Source organism: Prosopis cineraria, unplaced genomic scaffold (genome assembly GCF_029017545.1).
Source record: "Prosopis cineraria cultivar Desert tree isolate PC_DT_omini unplaced genomic scaffold, ASM2901754v1 PC114, whole genome shotgun sequence".
Classification (NCBI taxonomy): Eukaryota; Viridiplantae; Streptophyta; class Magnoliopsida; order Fabales; family Fabaceae; genus Prosopis; species Prosopis cineraria.
Window position 1 is genome coordinate 1 of NW_026555441.1, and position 25456 is coordinate 25456.

The following is a 25456-nucleotide window of genomic DNA, read 5'->3' on the forward strand; positions in this document are numbered from 1 at the left end:
TGTTTCGTTGAAAAAGTATGCTTCACAAAAACAACTAATAGATATGATTGACTTTTGTCCGGATGCTTATACATGCGAATGAGCTTTGAGGGCAACTCTTTTTTCTTTTCTTCTCCTTCTTCTCCAAAACCAAGACAATGAGGAAAAAAAAGCATGTAAAAAGTGAAGTAATCTATAGATTAATGTCAAGATCCTCTCAATTTTCAAGTAGCAGCAGAGGGCCAATATGTGGAGAGGAGTGGAGTATTGGGCAACTTCGCTCCTTTTAGAGAAGGAAAAACAAGGAACTAAAGCATACTAAAAAACTTAATTAAGTTGATTACGATCACATAACAAACCTAATAAAATATTGATCCTATAAAGAAAATAAGGATACAAGTAATGGAATTGAAGCCTCAAAAAGAGTAAACGGATAAAGGCATTAAAGCTGGAGGATAATCCATGTTAAATGTGATTTCCAATGAGATAACTCAATTAACTGTGTGTGTATTTGGGGGAGTGTTCCTCCACACCCCCCCCCCCCAAAAAAAGCCATTTTCATGGCAGTAAACGCAGTTTTTTGGGGGGAGTTCCATGTATAAATATACAGTGCACTCCCAATATGGAGAAACCGTATGCATACTTTGTCATATCCGTATACAAATAATTGGGAATGGATAAATTGCAAGCAGTCACTTCCAGTTAGCTAACAAGGACGTCCTACACACAATATATTAGGTATTTGGCATAAATATCTGTGTGGTCTTTCTGTCAAATATGCAAGACGTAGAAACACAATGATACAGCTACAGTCTTCGGGTCACAACTAATAATGCTGTCATTCTTTCTGTTCGTAGTGATAGACGTTTCTTGAAATTAGGAAAATCAACCAGATGTTGTGGATCAATATTTTGTCGAATTAAGTATTTCTTTGGCTTGTTGCTTGCTACATTGACAAAATCAAAGCAGTTAGACTTGTGACTAAATCTAATAATTAATATTGAAAATTTAAATTTATACTGTCAACATTTAAAGTTACTTATTTCCGTGTAATGTTTTTATGGATATTTAAGTTCAAAAACCAAAGTTTCATATAATCAAAATAGAAATGAAGAATTGTGATTGATTACAAATAACATTTTGATTAGTTTTTTAACCCTTGTAAATTAAAAGTAAAACACTATCTGATATTGGCTGGAATCTAGTCAGTACGAGAACAAACACTTTTTTATGAAGTGTCTATCAACAGATGATATGAAAAGAAGTTACTTGTTAAATGCATTAGACACCACAACTAATGTAGAAAAATTGAACCTTAATTTTACATGCTAACATAAAGTAGCTTGTACAAAAAATGGAAGTCTTCATTTTGGCATGCTAACTGCTAAGCACATTGTAGGAGTTTGACTGTCCAACTTAAATTCTTGTTGACTTGAATAAACCAATTCATTATTCCCAAGTGTGTTTTTCTGTGTTTAAAACCCAAATGCATCCAGAATATATGATCTCATCATGATTGTCTTCTTGAAAAATTCTATATCCTGATGCAGTTGGTTACATGCCTAGCATCCAAATAGATCGGCAAATATTGTTCATTGTTTATTTTCTTCTGCATGTGTTCAATAGTACATGCCACCATAAGAGTATTTATGCTTAGCTAAATTTTATTTTGCCAACATGACATGTCCAATGGTCTATGTTCTCTGAACTCTGCCTTTGTTTTAATATTGTTAACTGGATGGGTTTTTGGATGCCATTGGTTTTCATATTTGTAAAATTAAAGACTGTACATATTATTTATTTCTACAGCCTCCCTCCCTCTTTATATTTTTATATTGTAACATAGATGTATTGATTTTTTTTCCCCCAAGATGCTCTTATCCAGCAATCATTATTGAATAATATGCAGGATGCTATGTCAAATATTTAGTCATCATTGATCTGTTTCTAAGAAGCTTCTGAACGCAAATAGTGATCTTATGCTAGATTTATACCAATGTGCAAATACATATTCTCAAAAGTGGTATTAACTCTATCTTTCTGCTTTTTTAAGGTGATAACCATAGTATAATGATATACTATCCCAGTTCAGCAGGTGGAGGTATGAAGGAATTGTTTAGGAAGGTGAGCTCTGGAATGATATTATAGGCTCCTTAATTTAGAAGGCTTATTGTTTTTGTAACATTGAAGGATGTGGAGAGCATCTAAATTCCCTAAGGTCATTGAAACTGTTGGTGTTGGGATGTTTTATCTGGATTCTGTAGTATGAATTATAAAAGCATTGTTTTCTATTTGTTCAAGTGCCTGTGAACTGAATACTTTTATTTTTAAGCACATATGTTAGGTAGGTATATATAGTTTTTTCGTCTTGAATGAATATATAAAATGTTGTAGACTTTTAGTTGGATTGTCAGCGACTATATATGTTTTTTGAGAGAAATGAATCAAAACCATTCCTCTGCTTTCTCCTAACAGCTTAAGTATTTGGAGGAGTTGGCTCGTTGACATGCCTTTTGGTACTTTCTGCATTTCCTGTCATTTTTCCTCAAGTCTTACGAGCAACTTTCTTTATTCAAATATACAATATTAGATTGGCAACCGATCCAGTGAATTCCATCCAGAGGTGAGAAGAGTGAGGCGTGAAGGCTCCTACATCTACGAGGAGTTTATGCCTACTGGAGGGACAGATGTTAAGGTTTGGCACCTTGAGGTTTATGTTGCTTTTTTCTGCCTAAAAAAGTTTATATCACTTATGTCATTTGGAATATTTTTTAATATTTATTTAGACATGATTTTAATTTTTAAATAATTATAGGTGTATACAGTAGGCCCAGAATATGCTCATGCTGAGGCAAGGAAATCTCCTGTTGTTGATGGTGTTGTTATGAGAAATCATGATGGGAAGGAAGTAAGTAGCATGCCAAATATTCTAGCCTCTTCTCCCTTGAATTTATTTATGACCTGCGTATTTTTATTTTTGCTTGGTCTTTGCTCCATTTGGTATTACTAGACAGTAATTATGTGGATTAGCTGTCAATGCTTAGTCCAGGGTCAGAATTATTCTGTAAGATGTCAGCTTGTCATTTACAGTCTTATCCTCATGGTTAATGTTTTGCAACTCTAAAGCATTTTGTTGAAAAAGTGTATATATATATACATATTTTGGGTTGGCTGACAGATAAAGAAAGCATATGCCATTCCATTCCAATGCAAGCATGGATTGGTGGCTTGAAATATAGATTGAAATTTCTTGTTGAAGCATGTCTGTAATTTTTTTTTGGCAGGTTAGGTATCCTGTATTATTGACACCTGCTGAAAAGCAAATGGCAAGAGAGGTTTGCGTTGCATTCCAGCAAGCGGTAAGTTGTGTGCATGTGGTGACTCCTTGTCATACAAAGATTCCTTATTTCTTCTTACATGTGATTACTACATAAATGTTTGTTTAAACTGACGTCTTCTTATCCTGTTAGATTTATTCTCTCTAGACTTTTAGATTGACTAGTAATCCTATAGTTAATTGAACTTCTGTTGAATCTTTCCAATGGTCATATAAATTTTTCTTTTTACCTGAAAGGAGGTTTTAGCCCAACTTCTGCGAGCTCTTTTATCATGCTCTTGCATTTTTGCCTTCTTACTGAATTTTCATCACTGGCTTAGATTACGTTCAAAATGTTTTTAGCTGTGACCTATCTATCTTAACAAGTCCTATCATGAAATATCTTATTTATTTAAAATGAACTAGTGATTATTGCAGTAGATTTAATTGGATGTGTTGTATCTTGGTAACCTATTCTTTCAGAGAATAATTCAGTTTGTATGTAATGTTGTTCAATTAAATCGGTCCCAACGAAGAATTATCATCATGATAGTTTTGTGTCTTATACTTCATGTCCGACCATAAGTTTTTCTTATTGCTTGCAGGTTTGTGGGTTTGATCTCTTGAGATGTGAGGGACGCTCATATGTATGTGATGTGAATGGATGGAGTTTTGTTAAGAACTCACACAAGTAACTTTCTGTAATTACATTGTTTTGAACTTTTGATATTGGAAGCATAGTTGAAAATACATTTATGGTGATTACCTTTGCTTCTATATAATTGAATATCTTGAGATTAAGTTATTTTCCCTGGAATTTTTATTTGTGGTTTTATTAGGAGAGTTTCTTTGCTGCTTGAAAATTTTAGTGTTTCATAAATGATGACTTTTTAACCATTTTAGTTAATATCTTTCGGGCCTTAAATTCTATGGACTTGCTATGTGATCCAATCTGGACCACTACTTATTCACTTTCTAGTAGTTGCCTTTATAACAAGTATGTGCACGGTCAATCTCTCGTCCAAAACCTTTGCAACTGATATGTCCAAAATTGAATAATATACTGAATTGGATGTTACCCAGCAGTTCATTTAGAATGCTTTCAGATGAATAATATTTTGATCAAGAGGACGCTTATGTATTGCAACCAAATGTTAAAGTACTGTGTATTTCAAAATTGAGGAAAGTAAAATGTTTTATCAATTCGAATTTTAAAGATCAATTACATCCAGTAAGTTCATGTGAAAAGAATGACCAAGAAGTTTAATAGGTAAATAGAATCATTGGTTCCTTTAGCTTATAGTTTTTCTATTTCAGCCAAATTTATGTATAGACGAAGTTGATGTGTTACTTTTAGCTTAAGCTACATGTTATCTACAGTATTTAGATGCCCCATTACAATATGACTGGAAAATAGTTATTCAAGCAAAAAAACATTCTTAATTTGTTAGCCTGCGTTGTGATAATAACAAATTTTAATCTTAAAAGAAGGAGAAAACTGTTTAAGACAGAAATTTGAAATCCTTAAATGTGTAATACTGTTAGGGAGAAAATTTGATGAAACAAATCCAATTTATGAGAAATTTTCAACTTGTTTGAAAAATACTCGCTATTTGCATATGTTCTAATGAATGCTTGCTTTCCCTCCTTTTACCTCGATGAATCTTACAATTTTGTTTCCATTGCTGCTATTGAAGGTACTATGATGATGCTGCATGTGTGCTGCGGAAGATTTTCCTAGATGCAAAAGCACCTCATCTTTCATCAGCAATTCCACCAACTTTGCCATGGAAACTGAATGAACCAGTTCAACCTTCTGAGGGATTAACTCGTCAGGGTAGTGGTATCATAGGAACTTTTGGACAATCAGAAGAACTGCGTTGTGTAATTGCTGTTATTCGTCAGTATGTTTCTTTTCCGTTTTTACCTTGGATTGGTTATATTAGTTAAATTCCATGCTCTTTATTGTTCACTTTTTTGTTTTGGCAGTGGTGATAGAACTGCTAAGCAGAAGGTGAAGCTGAAAGTTACCGAGGAAAAGCTGCTAAACATAATGTTGAAATACAATGGAGGACGACCTAGATCAGAGGTACCACTTTATTTTCTTCTGGTGTTTCCGTAATATTCTTAAGTGACTGGATTTATTGATGCTTCATTCTTGATCCAATATTCCATTATTTGCAGACAAAACTTAAAAGTGCAATCCAGCTGCAAGATCTGTTAGATGCCACTCGAATGCTAGTGCCTCGAACTAGGTATATGACCAAAATAAACTTCATTATTGAGTATGCTGCATTATTGTCACAATATATGACAACTTCTCACTTTCCATTCCACCTCTAAGCTCAACTAAATTTAAGAAGATTGCGGCATAAATTTTTACTCCTCAAGGTTCTTTGTTATTGCTGCTTTTACTCCTCTTAATCCTGTCCCTGAATAAGATGTTTTCCCCAACTTTCTATCATTTTTACGATTGATACTCTTAAAAAAATATCATCAGAAGATAATTAAAACAAGAAAAAACAGAAATTACAATTTTTCACTGCGGAATACCTTATATTCATATACTTTCAACTGTATTTATTGGCCCTTTTGACATGCTGACTGATCATATATATATATATATATATATATCTTATGCATGCCTTGTGAGTATTTCTTTACTTATTTCTGTTCCCTTGTCTATGGATATCTCATCCTTGTTTTCTTTTTAGTATTTTGCTTGAGAGATCTTGTATCTTATCAAATAATCAACGTTAAAGTTTGAAACTCTCGCTGATATATGCTTCTTTCATTTCTGTTTATAATTAATAGAAGCTGTTTCTCTTTTAATCAATCTATATTTTAATAAGCAAGAGTTTTGGATTAATCACAGTTATATGCATTTTATAGACCAGATCGTGAAAGTGATAGTGAGGCTGAAGATGTTGAACATGCTGAAAAGCTTCGCCAAGTTAAAGCAGTTCTTGAGGAGGTTATTAATTATCTTGACAGTGTTTTTTCCCAATGTTATTTTTTTTCCTATTACAAGCCTTGCTACGGGGCAAAAAATTCAGTCATCCTGCAAAATTGACTGCATTGATGTATCTCTTTGATTGACCTTGAATTTAAACTGTATGATGCCAAGATTACACATAAGCCTGGGTACCTAAGTCGCATAGGGAACCTTACTCCAAAAGTCAATTGTTGAGGTAGGAGAACCAACGCATTTGAATATCTCATTATGTATCCCATACGACTCAATGTGGGACCTAGTGTCTCATACTACCAAGTCTCTAATAATTGGCCCTCATGGAAAGCCAATGTATTGGCGGCTACATTCCATGGCACTTTACTCAGCTTCTTGCTGTTTAGAACCCTTCAAGTGTAGCCCTCTCTGGAACTGCCAACAACTTGGCTTTGATACCAATTGATGGATACCTAAGTGGGATGGGGAGCCCTACCAAAAGCTAGCCGTTAAGATGTGAGAACCAACCCACTTAAATACTATATTAAACATTCTATGCTACTCAATGTGGGACTTGGTGTCCTATACTACCAAGTCTCCATCACAAGATGGCATGCATATTGCTAATGCTAAGAGGAAGATACACTTCTACATATAATTTCCATATCCTGCATAACTGCAGTCCAGGTTCTCGCCTCTTGTTCAACGTTTAACTTTCTCTTATTTTCTCAATGATATCAGGGGGGACATTTCTCTGGCATATATAGGAAGGTTCAACTAAAGCCACTAAAGTGGATCAAAGTTTCAAAAAGCAATGGTGAAGGTGAAGAAGAACGACCTGTTGAAGCTTTAATGGTTCTTAAATATGGCGGTGTTCTTACACATGCTGGCAGAAAGCAGGTTCACTACAAAAATATCATTTTTTTTTTTTTGCTGAGTTTGAATTTGGCTATACTCCTATTGTTCCATTATTGTTGGGGTTAAACATGAATTTATGATGTTCAATGGCAATTGCTTTAATTATTATTTTCCCTTTGCAGGCTGAAGAACTGGGAAGATTTTTCCGGAATAATATGTATCCAGGTTATTTGAATCTCTTGCTTCATAGAATTCAATGATGCTATATGTGAAGAGAAGCCAATGTACTCCAAATTCTAATCACTAATGAAAAGCATTCACAATAACTAACTTTCTTAATTCAGTATCATAATAGAAGAATGATCACCGCCCCTTACTGCAGGGCTATATATAGACACCCAAAACAAACTTCAACCGAACTAAAACTTGGAACTCAACTGAACAACCAGTGGAATCATTGTATAATTCTGCTTGTCATAGCATATCCCTGGGCCTAAAAACCGTCAAGAAAATCCTAATCTACTGATTATAAACCATATATTGCCCCAAACTCCCGTGTACAAATCCTAGATCCAAAATTGCAGTTACTTCCTGCATTCTTTTTTCATCTCATACTGAATTACTTGTCAACCTAGTACTCCATTTCTTTTCAGGCCTATATTATTTTATTTCTTGGAACATCCTTCTCAGCAATGTATTTCTGGAGTTTATGCTTTTTTTTCTTGTAGCTATAAAAGTAAAAGTGCATAATTATGATATAATCAGCAGACTCTAGGCCATTCCATTGGTCATTTATACTTGTATTGTATGGATCGTTTTCTTTCAGAGAATTTTGGATTCAACATGCTAACTGGTTTAGGACTGGAGACACAATGGTCTTGAACTTGACTAATTTGTGTTACACACCTGTTATTGTCCCTTGTATCCTATTTTGAATGGCTATACTTGCCTTCCGTTAACTGTGTCGTTCTGCTATGATTGCATACCCCCTTCAAGCTGGTGAGTGGATGTTTTCCATTCCCACATTCATGACTGAGTCTTGAATGTTGAAACTAGACAATCCTTTAGTGAGTACATCTTCAAGCTGGTTAGTTGTATGTAGTTATGAATGAAGTACAAATTAGAGCACCAGCTAGTTTCTCTTTTATAAAGTGCTGGTTTACTTTAATACGTTTCATTTGAATGTGTTTCACTCTATTGTGGAAAATGTTGATAGCTGTGAAAAATCAGATTTTATTGCATTTATTTTTCTGATAAGGTCATGATTAGATGCTGACTGTATAGGGAATATTTTGCATTTATTGTAGATATCTCTTTTTCTTTGTAAATTCCCATACCATGTTCAAATGAAATATCAATGAAATCAATCATTCTTTTCCACAATGGCTGACTTGTTATAGTAAAGTTTCATTAGACTTTTCCACTTGATCTCCAAATCTTTGAAGATTATTTTTATCGATACTAGCTTATAGGTCCCCAGTATCATGGCTTTAAACTCAGCTTCCGCACTAGATCTAGCCACCCAAATTATTCAATGGTCTTGTTTAGGCTGCGTAATTCTTCCCTCTCCAATATGTGAACTCTTACAGCATCATACTCAATATTCAATACAAAGATAGCTATGGATTTGTTGGTTCTTCGCAAATTGGTTTGGAATAGCTGTATCTAATTGTGCTTCATCTTGGTGCTGTGGTAATGGTCGATTTCCTGCCATAAACCTTTCATTGCATTAGAATATTTAGTAATTCGTAATAGACATACTTCCCTGTTTAGTGTTGGAGAGATCTTGGTATTGATCTCAGATATTCGTGCTGTATCTTGCATTTTTGAGTAGGTTTCTTGAGAAGCATCCTGGATCTTCTGTGCCAATTTCAGAAATATACACAGAATTCAGGTGTCACAGAATTCCACAGCCGTGAAGTGATCATGGAATTTGCATCATCCCTGGCGTCAAAGTTTAGTTCACTGGTTTAGGATTCATACGAAGAAAATGAATCAATTTAAGAAAGTATGAACAGCTGTGACCTCTTCGAGTAATTCTTTCCACTCAACCTGTAGGTAGCCTAAATACTTAGCAATCATGGCAATACATAATTGGTAGCTTTGATCACAGACGATTCAGTGGTTTGGGTGGGCAGTAAACAACTCAAACATGGCAGGGGTATATAGAAAAGAGGCTAGCTACTTATTTTGGCTTGACCATGGTGGAGTGGTGGCATTATGCACACCCATGAGTAGGCATGTGAGATTCATTGCATAGAAAGATTATCAGAATAGGCTTTGTCACATGGGTTTACCTATCAAGCAAGTCTGAGATGGTTTCTTGGTGGTTCCGGTTTTAAGATGAAGGAATGAGAATCAAAATGGCAAAGGAAGCAGCCACAGACATATCTGGACTGGTGCAAAAAATGCAACCCAGATCTGGAACTGGATGAAAATGCCATGAAATATTGGCTAGATGAGAAAACAAGGTTATTGAGAACCAAGTCCTGATACCATAACAATGAATGTCAAAAAGAATTTTTTATGATAATTAGGCAATGAGTTTACAAGTGGTATTTATGCTGGAGTCAGACTGAATGGCAGGAGGCAAATAACCAAACTGATAATTGCAGATATTACTCAACCGACTAATTACAATAATATCTAACATTATTTTGTACGAAAAGGCCTTATCATCTTGTGTTCTTTTAAAAAAATGCAGGGGAAGGTACAGGTCTTCTTCGACTCCATAGTACATATCGTCATGATCTTAAGATTTACAGCTCTGATGAGGGTCGAGTGCAGGTATTGGAAAATCTGAATAAATGAAGACTTAAAAGAATCAGAATCTTAATTAAAGTTGTAGCAAATAAAAATGTGGGATTTTTAACAACTATGTCTACTAGACTTTAGTTAATTTCTCCTCTCCATTTGGTATAATTAGTCCTTTCTTGAAAAATGCTTTTGTTAACAGATGTCTGCAGCAGCATTTGCCAAAGGTTTACTTGACTTAGAAGGGCAGCTAACACCAATCCTGGTTTGTGTTCTTTTCCCGAAGATTTTGGCCTGTTCTTTGGGTTGGATTTTTTTTTCTTTTCTGACTGACATGTGTACCTATCTTAAAGGTCTCCCTTGTTAGCAAAGACTCCTCCATGTTGGATGGACTTGACAATGCGAGTATTGAAATGGAAGAAGCCAAGGTCAGTAACCTGTTTATAATTTTCGTTCTTTTATATTATAGGAATTTTAGTATCTAAAGTACCAAACTTTAATTAAAGTCCCTTTATCATATAAAAGAAAATTTTAGGATAAAGAGAACAAAACAACTATGTAAATTAATCCAACAAATTGGTTCTTTGCCTCAAGTTACTCAATAACATATTAACTTGAGAAGAACGGCCCCATCCACTGTCCAGAATGGCAAGTCCAAATTATTAATTATTATAACCCTGTTCTCCTATGCATAAAAGCTCTTTCTCTTGCTTTTAGGACACTGGTACAGTATTTTCTGTACTACTTATTTATTTTACTTTTATGTATTGGTTGGATTCTTTGTAGGCTCGGTTAAATGAGATTATTACCTGTAGTCCAAAGATGGCTCATAGCAATGGATCATCTGAATTTCCTTGGATGAAAGATGGAGTAGGGTTGCCGCCCAATGCATCAGAATTACTCGTCAAGCTGGTAATATTTTGGAATATAGAAATGCATTATAGTAGTTTAGACCTCTTGTTCTGAGAATCAGGGCAGACACAAAAATGCACTATCTGAATCAATGAATATACTCTAGTTCTTCCAGGTTCTGCCTTGTTAGGATTTTATTATTTAATTTGATTTTATCTTTATTATCAATAAATTAGAATGACACTCAAGTTACTCCTGCATTTCTTGGACTAGCTTCACAAGTTTATTTTCCAATTTATGGCAACATAATTACTTTGAGTTCAGGCATAAATCCCAGCGCATTTTATACTCTGGAGCATCAAAATGATTTGAATTACTGTTATTTACAGCTAGTTTTTATTTTTTGACAAGCTGGCGTTAACAGTAAATTGTATCAAAATTTAAGCTTAGTTGGAAAGGCTGCAGGATATTCTAAAAACTTTCGTGAAGCACTCCCTGTTTTAACCAACGTTAGACTCTCTAAAGTCCCCTTTCGCATACCAGCATAATGAATAGATGGATTACACCATTCCAAATGAAATGACAATAATGAGAATCAAGTAAAATGAGAACAAGAGAAACAAATGAAAATGGAATCACTTGAGGGAAACAAAAAAGAATTAACGAGCACAAGGAATAGAATGCAAAACAACCACTTTGAGGAACAGAAATTGATTTTATTTTATTTTTTTCAGTTACTGTAAATGGAATTTTCCCAAGAATTTTTATAGCATATGTTATTACAATATGGGAAATTAAATTTTTATTGAAAGTGAGGCAGATGAACGGGACAATTGAATCTGTTGGACAAGAGTGATAGATTGACTTTAACAATGGGATGTAGGATTAGAGCCTATTATCTTTCTAGATAACAACAGCAGCAACAACAACAAGCTTTATCCCACTAGATGGGGTTAGTTGTATGGATTGTACGACATCATTGTGATCTATCATATATCAAGCTTTTAGAAATATTATTTACTAAGAGATATCTTTCTAGATAACATTGTTTCTAAATTATTGCGTATAGGTTTTCACTGTTCATAGATGTTAATCTATTCTAGTGAATATTTCTAGAAACAGGGTAGGGACATGCATAACTTGTAATCATTATGATCATTCTTTTGTAATTCCCATGTATATCTTGTTCAGGTGAAATTAACTAAGAAGGTCACTGAACAAGTACGACTACTTGCCATGGATGAAGATGAGAAGCTTACAGAAACAAGCTCATATGACGTAATTCCTCCTTATGACCAAGCAAAGGCACTTGGCAAGACAAATATTGACATTGATCGCATAGCTGCTGGATTGCCCTGTGGAAGTGAGGGGTTCCTTCTGATGTATGCCCGCTGGAAAAAGCTTGAAAGAGACTTGTATAATGAACGCAAGGAGTATGTATTAGCTATATTTTTACTCAATTTTGTTCTCCTTCTACTTTATTTATTTATTTTTTTACTTATTATAGAGCTAAGATAAGGAGTGCTACTAATGCATTCAAAAATTTAAATGATAAGACCCCATCTCCTGTCACTATGAAAACTCACAAAAAGGAGATATAAAAAGAATGGCAAAGGGCAGAAAATATGGTACTATGGGTTTAGGAGAAAATCCTATGAGTAAAGACCAGCTGACACATCAGAGTAGGGGAGTAAAGCTAGTGTTTTGGCAGAGGCAATCTACTTTTTGGCTTTTTAAATCTATATGTTCGTGTAGAAGAAAAGTGTGGAGTATTTTGAATATTGAGAGTGGTAAGGAGAGCTCTGGCCTCTCGAATGCCAGGTTAGGGGTGGAGGAAGTCATCTTTCTTCATCATTTTATCTTCTGCTTAGTGTATGTTTGTAAGTGAGTGACTTATATTTTGTGATTGTTGTTTGGTGGAGTGTATTTTGTGCTGTTTCTGTTTCAGTACGTTGTAATTTTCAGTTCCTTATTTCGCTGTAATCCAACTTTGCTATTCGGTAATAGTAATTTTCAGTCCCCATTTTTGGTGTAGTTTCTGGTTTATGCTTGTTTAAAGCTTATTAGAATAGAGGGCTCCATCAAAATCACTTAAATGAACAGAAAATGTCACACTTGGAGTTTGTAAAATCTAGTTATTCGTAGGTTCAAAATTCATTACATACCCCTTGCTTTCATATGAACATCATTGTATCTTTCTTCAATGGAATTGTTCTCAAACTAAATATGTCTGCTACTGAATTCATTTCATAAAATAATTTTCCCTCATGTTATTATCTATACTTTGTTTTATTTTTTTTAAGAAGTTAAACTAGAAAAAACAAGTGTTATACTGTTCATTGATTAGGAGTTAAGTGTCATGAATTTCTATTAAATTCGTAATTAATATTTCATGATGATATTTTTCATTAATTTTTCCGAAAACATGAAGAGGAGATCATGCGCGTTACATTATTTTTATGGGTGCCACTGCACTTCTATAATTTTGTTTTCTGCTTGTGGAAAATGGATTTGCAGACACACTGATGTTGTGTTTTCTTGCAGCCGCTTTGATATCACTCAAATTCCTGATGTTTATGATTCATGCAAGTAAGTATCTCATAAAAGTTTAAGCTTTTATGCTGATATACTCTTTCCTAGCCCATAAGAAACAGGATTCTCTTAGAATTTTCTCATTGTCTGAATGTAATCTGAACCAAAAAAGCATTGCGATAATGTTTTAGGAAGTTATTAACAGGTTTTGATGCAAACTTAGATTTAATTTTAATTCTTAAAACCTCGTGATACTAATAAAAATGTGTATGAGCAGATAAGTTGACTGGAAATTTATCTTAAATCTGAGATTTTGGTTCTAAGATTAAATCGACTAGATACTAGAATAATGAAGGGGAAATGAACTATGCTCAAAGATACAGCTGACTTGATCTGAGATTTTTTTTTTCCTGTGGTCTCAGAATTGTTCTGACATTCAATCCACTAGATTTTCAAGTTAATTAGAATGAAACAAAAATGGATACAATGAAAGTAGAGGATAGAGAAGAGATCCTAGTTATCCTGATTTAAACTCCTGTCTGACATCCAGTTCTCTTGAACTTGGTGGGATTTTCACACCCTCAGAGTATAGGAGCAGCTTTAGCACTAAGGTTTCTAAGCTCAACTAGAACTTCACATCCAGTTCTCTTGAACTTGGTGGGATTTTCACACCAGAAAATCAGAGTATAAGAGCAGCTTTAGCACTAAGGCTTCTAAGCTCAACTAGAACTTCTGTTAAGGTTTTTCCACAGCTCATCCCCTAAATAACTAATGCACTCTTGGAAGGATTTTACAAATGAAATGATTGAAAGATATGTACTTGGAAACATTAGATGGTTTAATGATCGGGCAGGACTACCGTGAAATTTTCAAAGATAATTCATTTAGCTTCTGTATCTTCTTTATCGATGCCCTTCACCTTCAGATATAAAAACGTTAAGAATTTATCCATTGCATGTTTGAATTAGTCAATCATAGAAGAAAGATTATGTGCTTTATGCTTTGTTCTCCTGTCTCTTGCTCGTTGCAAGACACTAGCTGAGATGTATGGAGCATAGAGAGGCCATGGTATTGGTTGTGGCTTGATCAGATCATCTCTTCTTTCAGAGCACGGCATACTTTTGCTCAAGCTATCTTATCCCCATTATTGGCATTTACTGCAAGCATTGAATGCACTCGAAGCTTGTCAGAGAAGACAAAGTGGAATAAACTAAGGGAAAAGGACACTTAAGGGTTCAACACATACATTGACCTCTAAGAACCTTCAAAATCAAAATCCTTGGGACCATAGAAATAAGTAACCATTTGTCATCTTAATGTTCGGTGAAGGAATGAGCACAGTTTGGGGAAATATTCAATTATTCTATTTGTCTCTTACTGTCTATCACACTATGTACTGATTAAACTAATCCACAATTTTATGTGTTAGAAGATAAGTTTGGTGTTTTAAACTTCTCTAATTCTATATTTTTCTTCTACAAATCATAAGTTTGACTTACATTTATACTCTACAGGTATGATCTCTTGCACAATGCTCATCTTAATCTGGAAGGACTGGATGAGCTTTTCAAAGTCGCTCAGGTACACAAAAGTACATCATGATATCTCAATGCTTTCAAAGTGGATTTAGTGGATTGCAAATTTCTTCTCTTATTTGGAAAGTGAATGTCTGTTTATTTTTTCTACTGCACTCATATCCTTTCTAAAACAGAAGTACGTACTTCTTGCTCAACTTCCAAGTCTGAGCACCAATCTCTGCAAGTCCATTCCCCGCAAATTCTGAACTGTGTTTACAGCTAAATATTTATTTTAATTCTTTTCTTTGTTTTTATTTTTGGGGGGTGGGGGGCGTGCAACTAATCAAGCCATTTTTGAAAGTTGTCCCTTGCAGAAAGCGAACAGCTATAAAAAAATGGACGTTCACAAATTGTGTCGCTGATGGTGTTATTTTATTTGCAGGCACTCGCTGATGGTGTTATTCCAAATGAATATGGAATTAACCCAAAGCAGAAGTTAAAAATTGGCTCTAAGGTATGGCCATGCTGTAAGATACATCACAAATTGCCTCTTTACGTTATCAATATTTGATTCATTTTCTTATTCTGTCCTTGCATAAATTATGCTTTCGACTTTTATAATTGCGATGTCAATCCTCATTATTGATTCTGATTTGAGCCAATACTATGTTTTAACCCCAAAGAAGTACTTGTGAAATGTGAGGTCTGAAACTGTATGCGATGTAATGACCCGTATGTAGCATTTTGTCTTCAGTTTCATAACTGGATATTGCTTTGGTTATTGATACTCAATTAAATGCATTTCTCTATATGTTTATTTGTTACTGTACCCCCCCCCCCAAAAAAAAAAAACGGTGGGGGGGGGGTTAACCCTCATTTCTGTTGTTTTGGTTCAGATTGCACGTCGTTTACTGGGGAAAATTTTAATTGACTTGAGGAATACTCGTGAGGAAGCCATTAGTGTTGCCGAGTTAAAGAGTAACCAAGATCATGTTTCGTCGACCTTAAAAACAGAACAGGAAGATATGGAGTCCAATTCAAAACTTTCAAATAAAAATGATGAACCAAGAAGATCCAACACTTTTAGTGATATTTCTTTGGATCAAGATGATGATGATGATAAAGAGACAAAATATCGTTTAGATCCAAAGTGAGTATCAGAACACAATTTGATCTTCTGCATTACTATTATGTTGTGTTTTAACCATCTAATTTCCCATCAGGTATGCAAATGTGAAGACACCTGAGCGTCATGTGCGAACAAGACTGTACTTCACATCAGTGAGTGCTTTATTGCATTATTTTTGCTTCATGATGGCAGGGACTTTTACCCTGTATCTTCTATGGATAAGATTTCCAGTGTTTTGTACCATATGATTCATTTAAAACGGTGAAATGAATGTGCTTAGTTATGTTGCATGCCCCTTTTGTCCAAATTAATTTTCCATCGAAGAGAAATTTAATGTTCGAATTTTCTCAACATGAAAAGATTTCAATTATAAATTTCAATCAAAAAGTTGTTATTTTAGACAAGATTTATCCATGTTGCTTTTGTTTAATTTCACTTCCGTATTTTACGGTTCTAATAGATGCTAGAGATTTGTCAATGACCTTCTTGGTCTCTTAATTGTGCCATTGCCATTATTACTTGCTAGTCAAGTTTACTTTCTGTTATAAATTCAATATTTTGTTTTGATATTATAAAGTCAAATGATATTATATCTTGTATTGATTTCTTAAATGACATCCTATTAAAACATAAAGAAACAATGATACATCGGAACAAATTTTATATAATGAAATTATATGTAGAGCTCAACCGTTAATATCTCTGTAAATTCATGCATCCGAACTGACAATGATTGTATAATTTTCCCCCTATTTGAACAAAATTGTTCTATTCCGATTCATTTACTTTTTTCCACGATTATTTTTATTTGCAGGAATCACATATCCATTCTCTTATGAATGTAATTCGTTATTGTAATTTGGATGAATCTCTTCAAGATGAAGATAGTCTGGTTTGCTATAATGCGCTAGAGCGCCTGTATAAAACAAGGGAGCTTGACTATATGAGCTACATTGTGCTTAGAATGTTTGAGAATATAGAGGTGCGTCATTTTAGAAATTTTCCTGTCAGTATTTCTTATTTTTTACCGTTAGAATGAAAAAAGGGAGAATTATATTCAAGTTTCACTTAACATAATTAATTACTCTCGACTTCATTTACAGCTGAACTTATGAGAATGACAATGAACATGAGAGTAATTAATTGTGTTGAGTGAGACCTTAAAATAATTCTTCTAAAAAAAAAAGAGTTCCTCAATGCTCTACATTCTATTGCTTGATAATTTGAATCATTGTTGCCCCGTAATTCCAATGATGGTCATAACTGTCAAGGCTTAATTTGATGTGTTTGTTAGACGCAGACGTTGGTTGCATGTTTATGATTGTTATTTTATTCAACCTTTTAACTGCGAAACTGCAGGTGGCTTTAGACGATCCAAAAAGGTTCCGCATAGAGTTGACCTTTAGTCGTGGTGCTGATTTATCCCCCTTAGAGGTAAAGATCCTCAGTCAATATAGTTTACCAAAGACGAATGAATTATGAAGGAACGATTTAAGTTCCTTTGGTTTACTGTTTTACCTTTATTGTTTGCGCGGTATGCAATAGTGTTCATTAGGTTTCAGGATACTTGTGTTGTGGTGCCATTTGGCTGAAGCTTTTATGGGAGTATTTTGACCAGAAGCTTTTGACACTAGGATCACTTCTTATAAGCTTTTTACGAGAGAGAACAGTTATTTATCTCATTAATGTTTCGTGATGTGTGGAATATGCGAACTTGCGTTTGAAGAGAAGAGCTGATATAACAAAGGGTGTAATTTTGTGTTTGACAGAAGAATGATAGTGAGGCGGCTTCATTACATCAAGAGCACACCTTACCTATTATGGGTCCTGAAAGGCTGCAAGAAGTAGGATCGTTTCTGTCGTTAGAGAAAGTGGAGAAGATGATTCGTCCATTTGCTATGCCAGCAGAAGACTTTCCTCCCCCAGAAACACCTGCGCAATTCCCTACCTATTTTCCTAAGAGCGTCCTCGAGCGCCTGGTAAATTTCTGGCCTTTCCATAAGCATGCCAATTCTAATGGCAAGTAGCTGCTTAGATAATTTTTAAAGCCAACAGCCGCCCTGGAAAAAAAAAAAATTCCTTTTTTCTTTATATCTCTTCTAGTAATTTTAGAAAGTCTGAATATTAGCCCCTTTTCCCACGGCAAGGGTTGGGACGTTAATTTTGAAAAGAAATCATCATTGAAGAAAGGCGCATTGTATCATTGTACGGAAAGGAATTAATGTCAGCAAAAAAAATATTTTTCTCTATATGTTTCCTTAAATTAAATTTCAGTGCAATGCGAATCATGTGATTATATATTTTTCTTAATTCTTAATACTCCTCTCTTGTCGAACTTCAATTTTTTTATACTTATTTCTGCTGTTACTGCTTTGATGAGGAAATCAAATTATACACATTAACGTTATCAATCCTACTACGCTGTATTTTTCTCTACTATCGCCATGTTTATTTTCAAGCTGGGTCCAAAATTGCGTAATGCGTACTGATCATGCATAACTTGGAGGTCAATTATGTTATCCGCATTGGGATGTGGTTTCGATCATTTGTGTCATCACATCAGTCTTGATTCTTATATTTTAAGATGTCTTGAATTCGAAGGGAGAATATCTATGGAATATAGAATTGGGTACAAGTGAAAACAAGTAATTGTAATTTCACCAGCAATCAAGATCGTTCAGAGATTTGGTGGTGACTTTATGGATACGGATGAGGTGCAGTGGTTGAAAAATAAAAAATCCTCACCTTGAATTTTTATCTAATAACTAATAAAAAATAAGTGTATAAAAAGGTTTACAACCATGTTTTATCTAAAATTAAACTTTATAAAAAATATAATATTTTAATAAATCTATTAATCACTTATTTAGATAATATAGATTTTATCTAGATGCTTAATGTGATATTAATTTTTTTATTTTTTAATAAATTGATTATTCAAATATACCTTTATAACTAATATTAAAATTTTTTATTATCCTTATAAAATTTTAATTTTGGATAAATATAACATTAAAAATATACTATTCAAAAAAAATATTTTTTAAAAAAATCATAAGTTAAAAATTTTAAATATGAAGAAAAATCAAATTTGAATTACAAAGTATATTTGAATAGTGAATATTAAAAATTAATATTAAACTGAATCATTTAAATAAAATTTGAATTGTTTAAATTAGTAATTAATAAATTTATCAAAAATATCATATTTTTTATAAATTTTTATTTTGGATAAAACATGATTGTAAACATTTTTATACACCTATTTCTTATCCGTCATTGCATAAAAATTCAGGGTGAAGATTTTTTACTTTCCAACCACTGCATTATTTCCCACTACACCTGATATATCCATTATAGGAGCACCTTCCAATTTCATTCCTCGAGAATTCTGGATATTTGTTTCACTCTCCAACCCTTGCTTTAGCGGCCTTTTTCTCTTTTATAAAATGGAAAATAAAGTTAATAAAAGACGATAGGAATGTGCTTCCAAGTCATTGTGGTCGAATCAAAAGGTGTCGATCTTCTTGGCGTGTACGTATTAGCCCCCCAACAAATTGGACCCAAATCATATGTATATAATCCACATCAAACGCCTATATTGTTATCCATAAAAAAATTATTAATTATTTTTAAGAGTATCATATCAATTATATCCCGATTAAGAAATAATTCAAATGAAATAATAATTTATATTTATATTCTTTCAATACATATTGGGGTTGGTTTAAATTATTCCTACACGTGGCAGTGTGTGTGTGTGTGTGTGTGTGTGTGTGTGTGTGTTCCTATTCGTCCCGACCTTCGGCCCCTCCATACATTGTTAGTTGTTATTGACAAAATTCGAGAATATATCAAAAAGAAAAAAAATATTCCACTTGAATACTAATATTATCGCTTAGGGCCAATAAATTGCCTCAATAACTGCTGCCGTAACTAAGCTGCTATCAGAATAATTCCTCTCATTTATATTAAAATTTGATAATATCTGCTATTTTTAAGGAACTATTAGGCATGTCTGTAGGTTAAATGACGTCACGCAGTAATTAAATAAAATATCTTTTCACATTGGGCACAAATTTTCTCAACTATACTGTCCATATACCTTGGGGGAAAAATAAACGCAGTTATATAGGTTTTAACCGTCACAGCAATCTGCGACTGGGCATATTTTTCTTAGAGATACAGGAACTATACAATGTCAAAAAGAAACGAGTAAATTGATTAGGTTGAGCTTTGTAAGAGAAACATGAAAATTGATTCGGTACACGGAAGGATAATAATATCGTAAAACTAAATAAGAGAATCACTATTGATTTGTGCTTTAATTTGTTTTTTGTGAAAGAAAAAGGTGCCAATAAGGACCAAAAGAATGCAACTTTAGTGTTATGCATATTTCAAACAAACACTTTCGGGTTTTACAATCAAATTGATAACATCTGTGTTGACTTCGTGCATCCTTGCATTATACGTACCATTTTTGGTGCGAATTTGTCATCTTTTTTCCAGCTAATTTATTATTTTACTATTTTTTATCTTGAAAGAGAGAAAACAATTTATTTATCTATTTATTTATTATCAAATATTTATTTTAACTAAGTAAAAATATGTCCACTCCATCTTGTAGCAAAGAAAATAAAACAATCAACCATCGGGGATATGGTGCAGTTTAGCTGAGAGAAGAGTATTAGCAATTGCTAGAGCCACTTCAATCGAAACAAAATAATAAAATATTTACAACGTTATTATAATTAGGAACATCAGTGTAGATTCTTTTTAATATATTAAAATGAACGATTTTTGGGTGTAAGCAATATATATGTATAGGAGCAAGAAAATGCACCAATAAATTAATTGATAATCAAAGCGGCAATTATTAAAACTCAAGAGTCGATGCCTAAACAGTCTTTCAAGGATCAAAATTGCATTGGTAATCCATGACCGCCTAATAAAATTCGTGTCCCTTATTTATGGAAAAGGGCGTTAACCTCGTCATTTTCTTGTAAAATAATTTTCAAATTAACCTCAAATAATAATGAAATGAAGAGGGAGAGAAGAGAAGGAAAAGATCAGGTCCATGAATATTGTCCCGTTGCGTTACACCACTAATATATTGAAACCTTTTTTTCTTACAAGCATAAATAACCTAATTCTATCCATTTATGAAAGGTGTATTTAGATTTTAGAGTAAGTTTGAAACGAATAAATATGGTATTGTGTAATGTGTATATGAAGCCTCCATGCTGCATCAAGGATTAAGAATACACCTATTTGGAATGTCCCAAAAGAATCGTTGTGATAGCTTATTAAGGATTTGAATGAATATGTATTTTTTACTGAGATATACAATGATTTATACGTAAGTACAAGTTAGGTGCAATGAGGCAAGAGAGTTGAACCACATCTTCTTTGGAAGGAGACACCCCATCCACCTTGATTGTATAGATATTTAATGGAAGCAAAATTTCTAAAGATGATATCATGAATTTTCATGAATATATGTATACACACATACATATATTATTTTTTATAAAATATAAAATTGTCTCTCTCTTTCTAATTGAAAAGTGAACTTCATGAAATTTTACATATTCTTAATTTTAGATGATTCATTCTTATAATAGATAACAGGTGTGGACCTTTTAACCTTTTTTTGGTAGTTGTTTAATTCTTTATTATTAACAATTATCAAATAATAACTGATTTTCATTAAATACCATATGTAGTTGAAGATTAACAGAGAAAATTAATATTTTTATAAGGACACCAACTAATTAAAGTTGGCATGGTAAAAACTCTTGTTATATAAGCAAGTGATTAAGGTTTCGAACATCAACTATTGTATATGTGATAGTTTAGTTAAAAAAAGGGAACGCACCTGAAAAAAAAAAAGAAAATAAAAAAACACACATACCTATTAGGAATTGTTAAAAAGGAAAAAGAAATAAAAATAAGCGAGGATCAATTAATCCAACAAATGTGTTTTTGGGACTTTTTTTTTTTTTAAGACAGAATTACTTGTTTCTCCTACTTCCGACCGTCCAGCTTCTCAATAGTGAATACCTTCCTTAATCCTTACTTCTACTGGACACACCAATCATGTATGTATGTACGTTGAGATAGACATCTATTATATATTATCTATTAATATTTATTTTATTAAAATTAAAAAAAAATTATATTCATTGAATATTATTAGAATATTTATTAGTTATTATTAAAATATTTTTATATTGTAAATTCTTTATGTCAGTAAAACAGAGCACTTTTCCCATTTGTTTTCATTTCTCTCTGAACTTCATTCAATCTATAACATTTTTTTGGGGTTATATTATTTTTCTATGTTTTGTGTATTACTTATAAAATTTCTTAATGAAGTATGTCTAATTCATTCAGTTAGTATATAATACTATATATTTTAGCCTACAAAATTGTAGCATCATAATGGGCAACAGAGCAACGGCTCTGGATTGGTCGTTTTCTTAATGATTTTGTCTTATTTTCCCCCCTAAGAGGCGTGACTCTGGAGATAAATATATTTATAGCTTCAGCAAAAATAAATAAATAAATAAAATTATCTGTGTTGCTGCCAGATAATGTACGGTAGCATGGCGAATTTTATCCGTACACTTAAAATATTAGTGCCACCTGAGGTCCTTGCCTCCTAGGGAGTTGGCACAACACATGCAAAATGTTCCACCGATCTTTTTTATAAATTATTTTTATTAATTTTATTAATATTAATGTAAAAAATATAAAAAATAAAAGTGTATAAAATTTTATATATATTCTTATATAATAAATTTAAAAAATAATGTTATGTTATTTTTTTTATAAAGGATAATTTTAAAATATTTTTTAAATATTATCTAAGAAGATGTGTCGTGATTTATAAATCAAACCAAATGAATTTTTTAAAAAGTATCTTATAAATAGGATTGGGGGGAGTAATATATATCCCATCCTTTCAATGATATAATGCCTAGTTTGGTACTTTGTAATTGGGATTAGAGAAGTGAAGGTAGGAGTCTTATTATGACATTTACTTGTTTGGTATGTAGGAATTGAGTTTTTCAAGGGACCTAATTTTATAAAAAAAAATTATGAAACTCAATTCCATCATGCATCCATAAGAATTCGATTTCACCATTCTTACTTGTATAAAATTTTTATCTCACTTTATCATTATAACAAACATTTTTTTTATTTCACTTTTGCTTTCACTTCTATTTTTATTTTCACTTTCACTTCCACTAAAAACTCTTTTCTTATATCAAATTTTTTAAAAAATTGAATGTTTAAAATTGTAAAACATTTTTAATATTTTCAAGTGTAATTAATGTGCTTTTTTAAAAAATGCATATAATAAATATATCATTTTATATTTATTTTAAAGTGAAACATTATATTAAATAAGAACAAATAAAAAGATGATGTTAGTTTAAAAATAAATAATTAATTTATTAGAATACAAGATTTGATTAAAAGTATCTTATATTTTTAATAGAGAGAGTCCTAATTTGAAGATGCCTTTCATGCATCAACATTATATATAATAAAATTTGAATTAAATTAAAATATATTTATAAATGCATATAATTCAATTATATATAATTAATATTTTATAAATTGTGTAGTTTATCACGTGTTTTTTATATATTAATTATATTTTTTTAAAGTATATGCTTTAAATTTATTTACTTAATCTTTCACTAAAAAATTATATTATATTTTAGTATAATTTTAAACACTTATTGACTCAAATAAAACTATATTTATACTCCACCCAGTCCTGAATAGGATGTCAACTGCCAAGTTTAAAAGATTTTGCAGTCCTTGATGTGTGATGAAGTTATAGTAATCACTTTTTTTTTTTAATTTTACCCCTTATTTATTTAGTGTCATTTGAATTATTAAATATTGATTTATTATAGTTATTAATTATAAAGAAGAGTAGAATTAGAAAGTTTTATATATTTTTTAAAATTATACTCCCACCCATCTTTATTGTATGATATTTTTAACTATTTCATACATCTTAAAAAAATATATTTTATAAAATATATTTTTATTTTTACTATTGACTCTAAATAATGATATAACTATGTTAAATGCCTTTGTGATGATCAAAAAATGGTAAAATTTAAAAAAAAGTTTAATTATTATAAAATATCTTGCATGTTAAATAAATAAAAATTACTTCTAAAATGTGTCCTATAAATAAGACCATAAGGAGTAACTAACATTTTTAATAAATGTGAAGTTGACTAACTTTTACTTTCTTTTATTCTCTTTCTAGGCTAAAATTGTGGACATTGATAACTAATGCACAATTAAAAAACAGTTAAAATCTTAATTCTCAAGAAAATTTACATTTTTTTCAATTTTATTATTATTAAATACTTTATATAAGTGTTTTGATAATGATAATTAATATTTTAATGTATCATTTAAAAATAATAATAAATAAAATATGAATATAGTTGAAAAACAATTATAAAATTCCTTCAATATCTCATATTTTGGATCAAATAAGATTTTTAAAAGATATATTTTATATTGTGATAAAGTATTTGTAAGGTCTCCTTTACTAAATTACAATTAACTCCATTATTGAGGTACACAGATTACTAAGTTTGTACATGCATAAATGGGAGCAACTCCCAAAACATTACCTTGAGATCCCTAAAATTCAATATCCTAATTTCTCAAACATTTGATATATTCAAATCAAATCAGAGTCTTAAAACAATGCGGAAGCTTAAAAATTATTTAGAACCCAAAACATTGAATTTCAAAACTTAAAACTATATTTTATGTAGAAAATGTGACATGTGCCACGGTTAAAGACATATGCACCATGACTTACCCCTCTTCGTGCTATACGATACGGCGTGAGACACCATGAGCTGCAGCGCATTGTCCAATTGATATGGTTTTGGTGTCTATATAGACCTTTCTCCTAACTCTAGCTAATGGCACAAGTTTCACACTTAAATTCATTTTTTACAAAAAAGTTAGACACTAAAACCCATTTTATCACTTTTTCACATAAAAACACACAACATTAGTGTCCCAACTCAATTACAAGTACCAAAAGCCTACACCAACTCTCCAACCACACTTAATGAATCCTAGTGAACTTGTGTAGCACACTACACTCAACCAAATACACATATAACCTAAAATCATCACTTAACCTCAAATTTCATAAAACACAAGGCGGAGGAAAACTTTGCACAAAACAATCAATTTCATTTTCAATAATTTAAAATACATATATTCCTACTTGTATAAATATTTTGACCCTATCTCAAGGTTTACAACTAAAACTCACTAAGTTGGAGTACAAAATATGCAAGTTATATGTTATAATAATGCAAATAGTATAAAAATAATCACATAAAACCTAGTTAGCAATTGAATCAACATTTATACACATAAAATGACAAGGAGAGGCATGTAAAAAGATTACTCTACAAATCCTAGCCTCTATGCATTTTTCCTAACTTGAATTCAATGAGTTAGACCTTGAAAATATTGAGAATTGAGGGGTGAGTACAACCACTTAA

General features: G+C 32.2%; 1 protein-coding gene across 1 annotated transcript; it reads left to right on the top strand.

Annotated features, from left to right (window-relative positions):
* The first annotated feature begins 2021 nt into the window (after positions 1–2021).
* LOC129295439 (inositol hexakisphosphate and diphosphoinositol-pentakisphosphate kinase VIP2-like) lies at positions 2022–18133 on the top strand. Its single transcript, XM_054933957.1, has 24 exons — positions 2022–2103; positions 2570–2674; positions 2795–2887; positions 3264–3338; positions 3901–3986; positions 4993–5199; positions 5285–5384; positions 5480–5550; positions 6188–6269; positions 6984–7142; positions 7283–7325; positions 9805–9887; positions 10057–10119; positions 10208–10282; positions 10641–10766; positions 11898–12139; positions 13251–13295; positions 14753–14819; positions 15198–15269; positions 15652–15905; positions 15979–16036; positions 16699–16866; positions 17244–17318; positions 17654–18133. Exons 1-24 carry the CDS (start codon positions 2050–2052, stop codon positions 17909–17911), a joined length of 2661 nt encoding a protein of 886 aa, XP_054789932.1. The 5' UTR covers positions 2022–2049; the 3' UTR covers positions 17912–18133.
* Positions 18134–25456: the final 7323 nt, after the last annotated feature.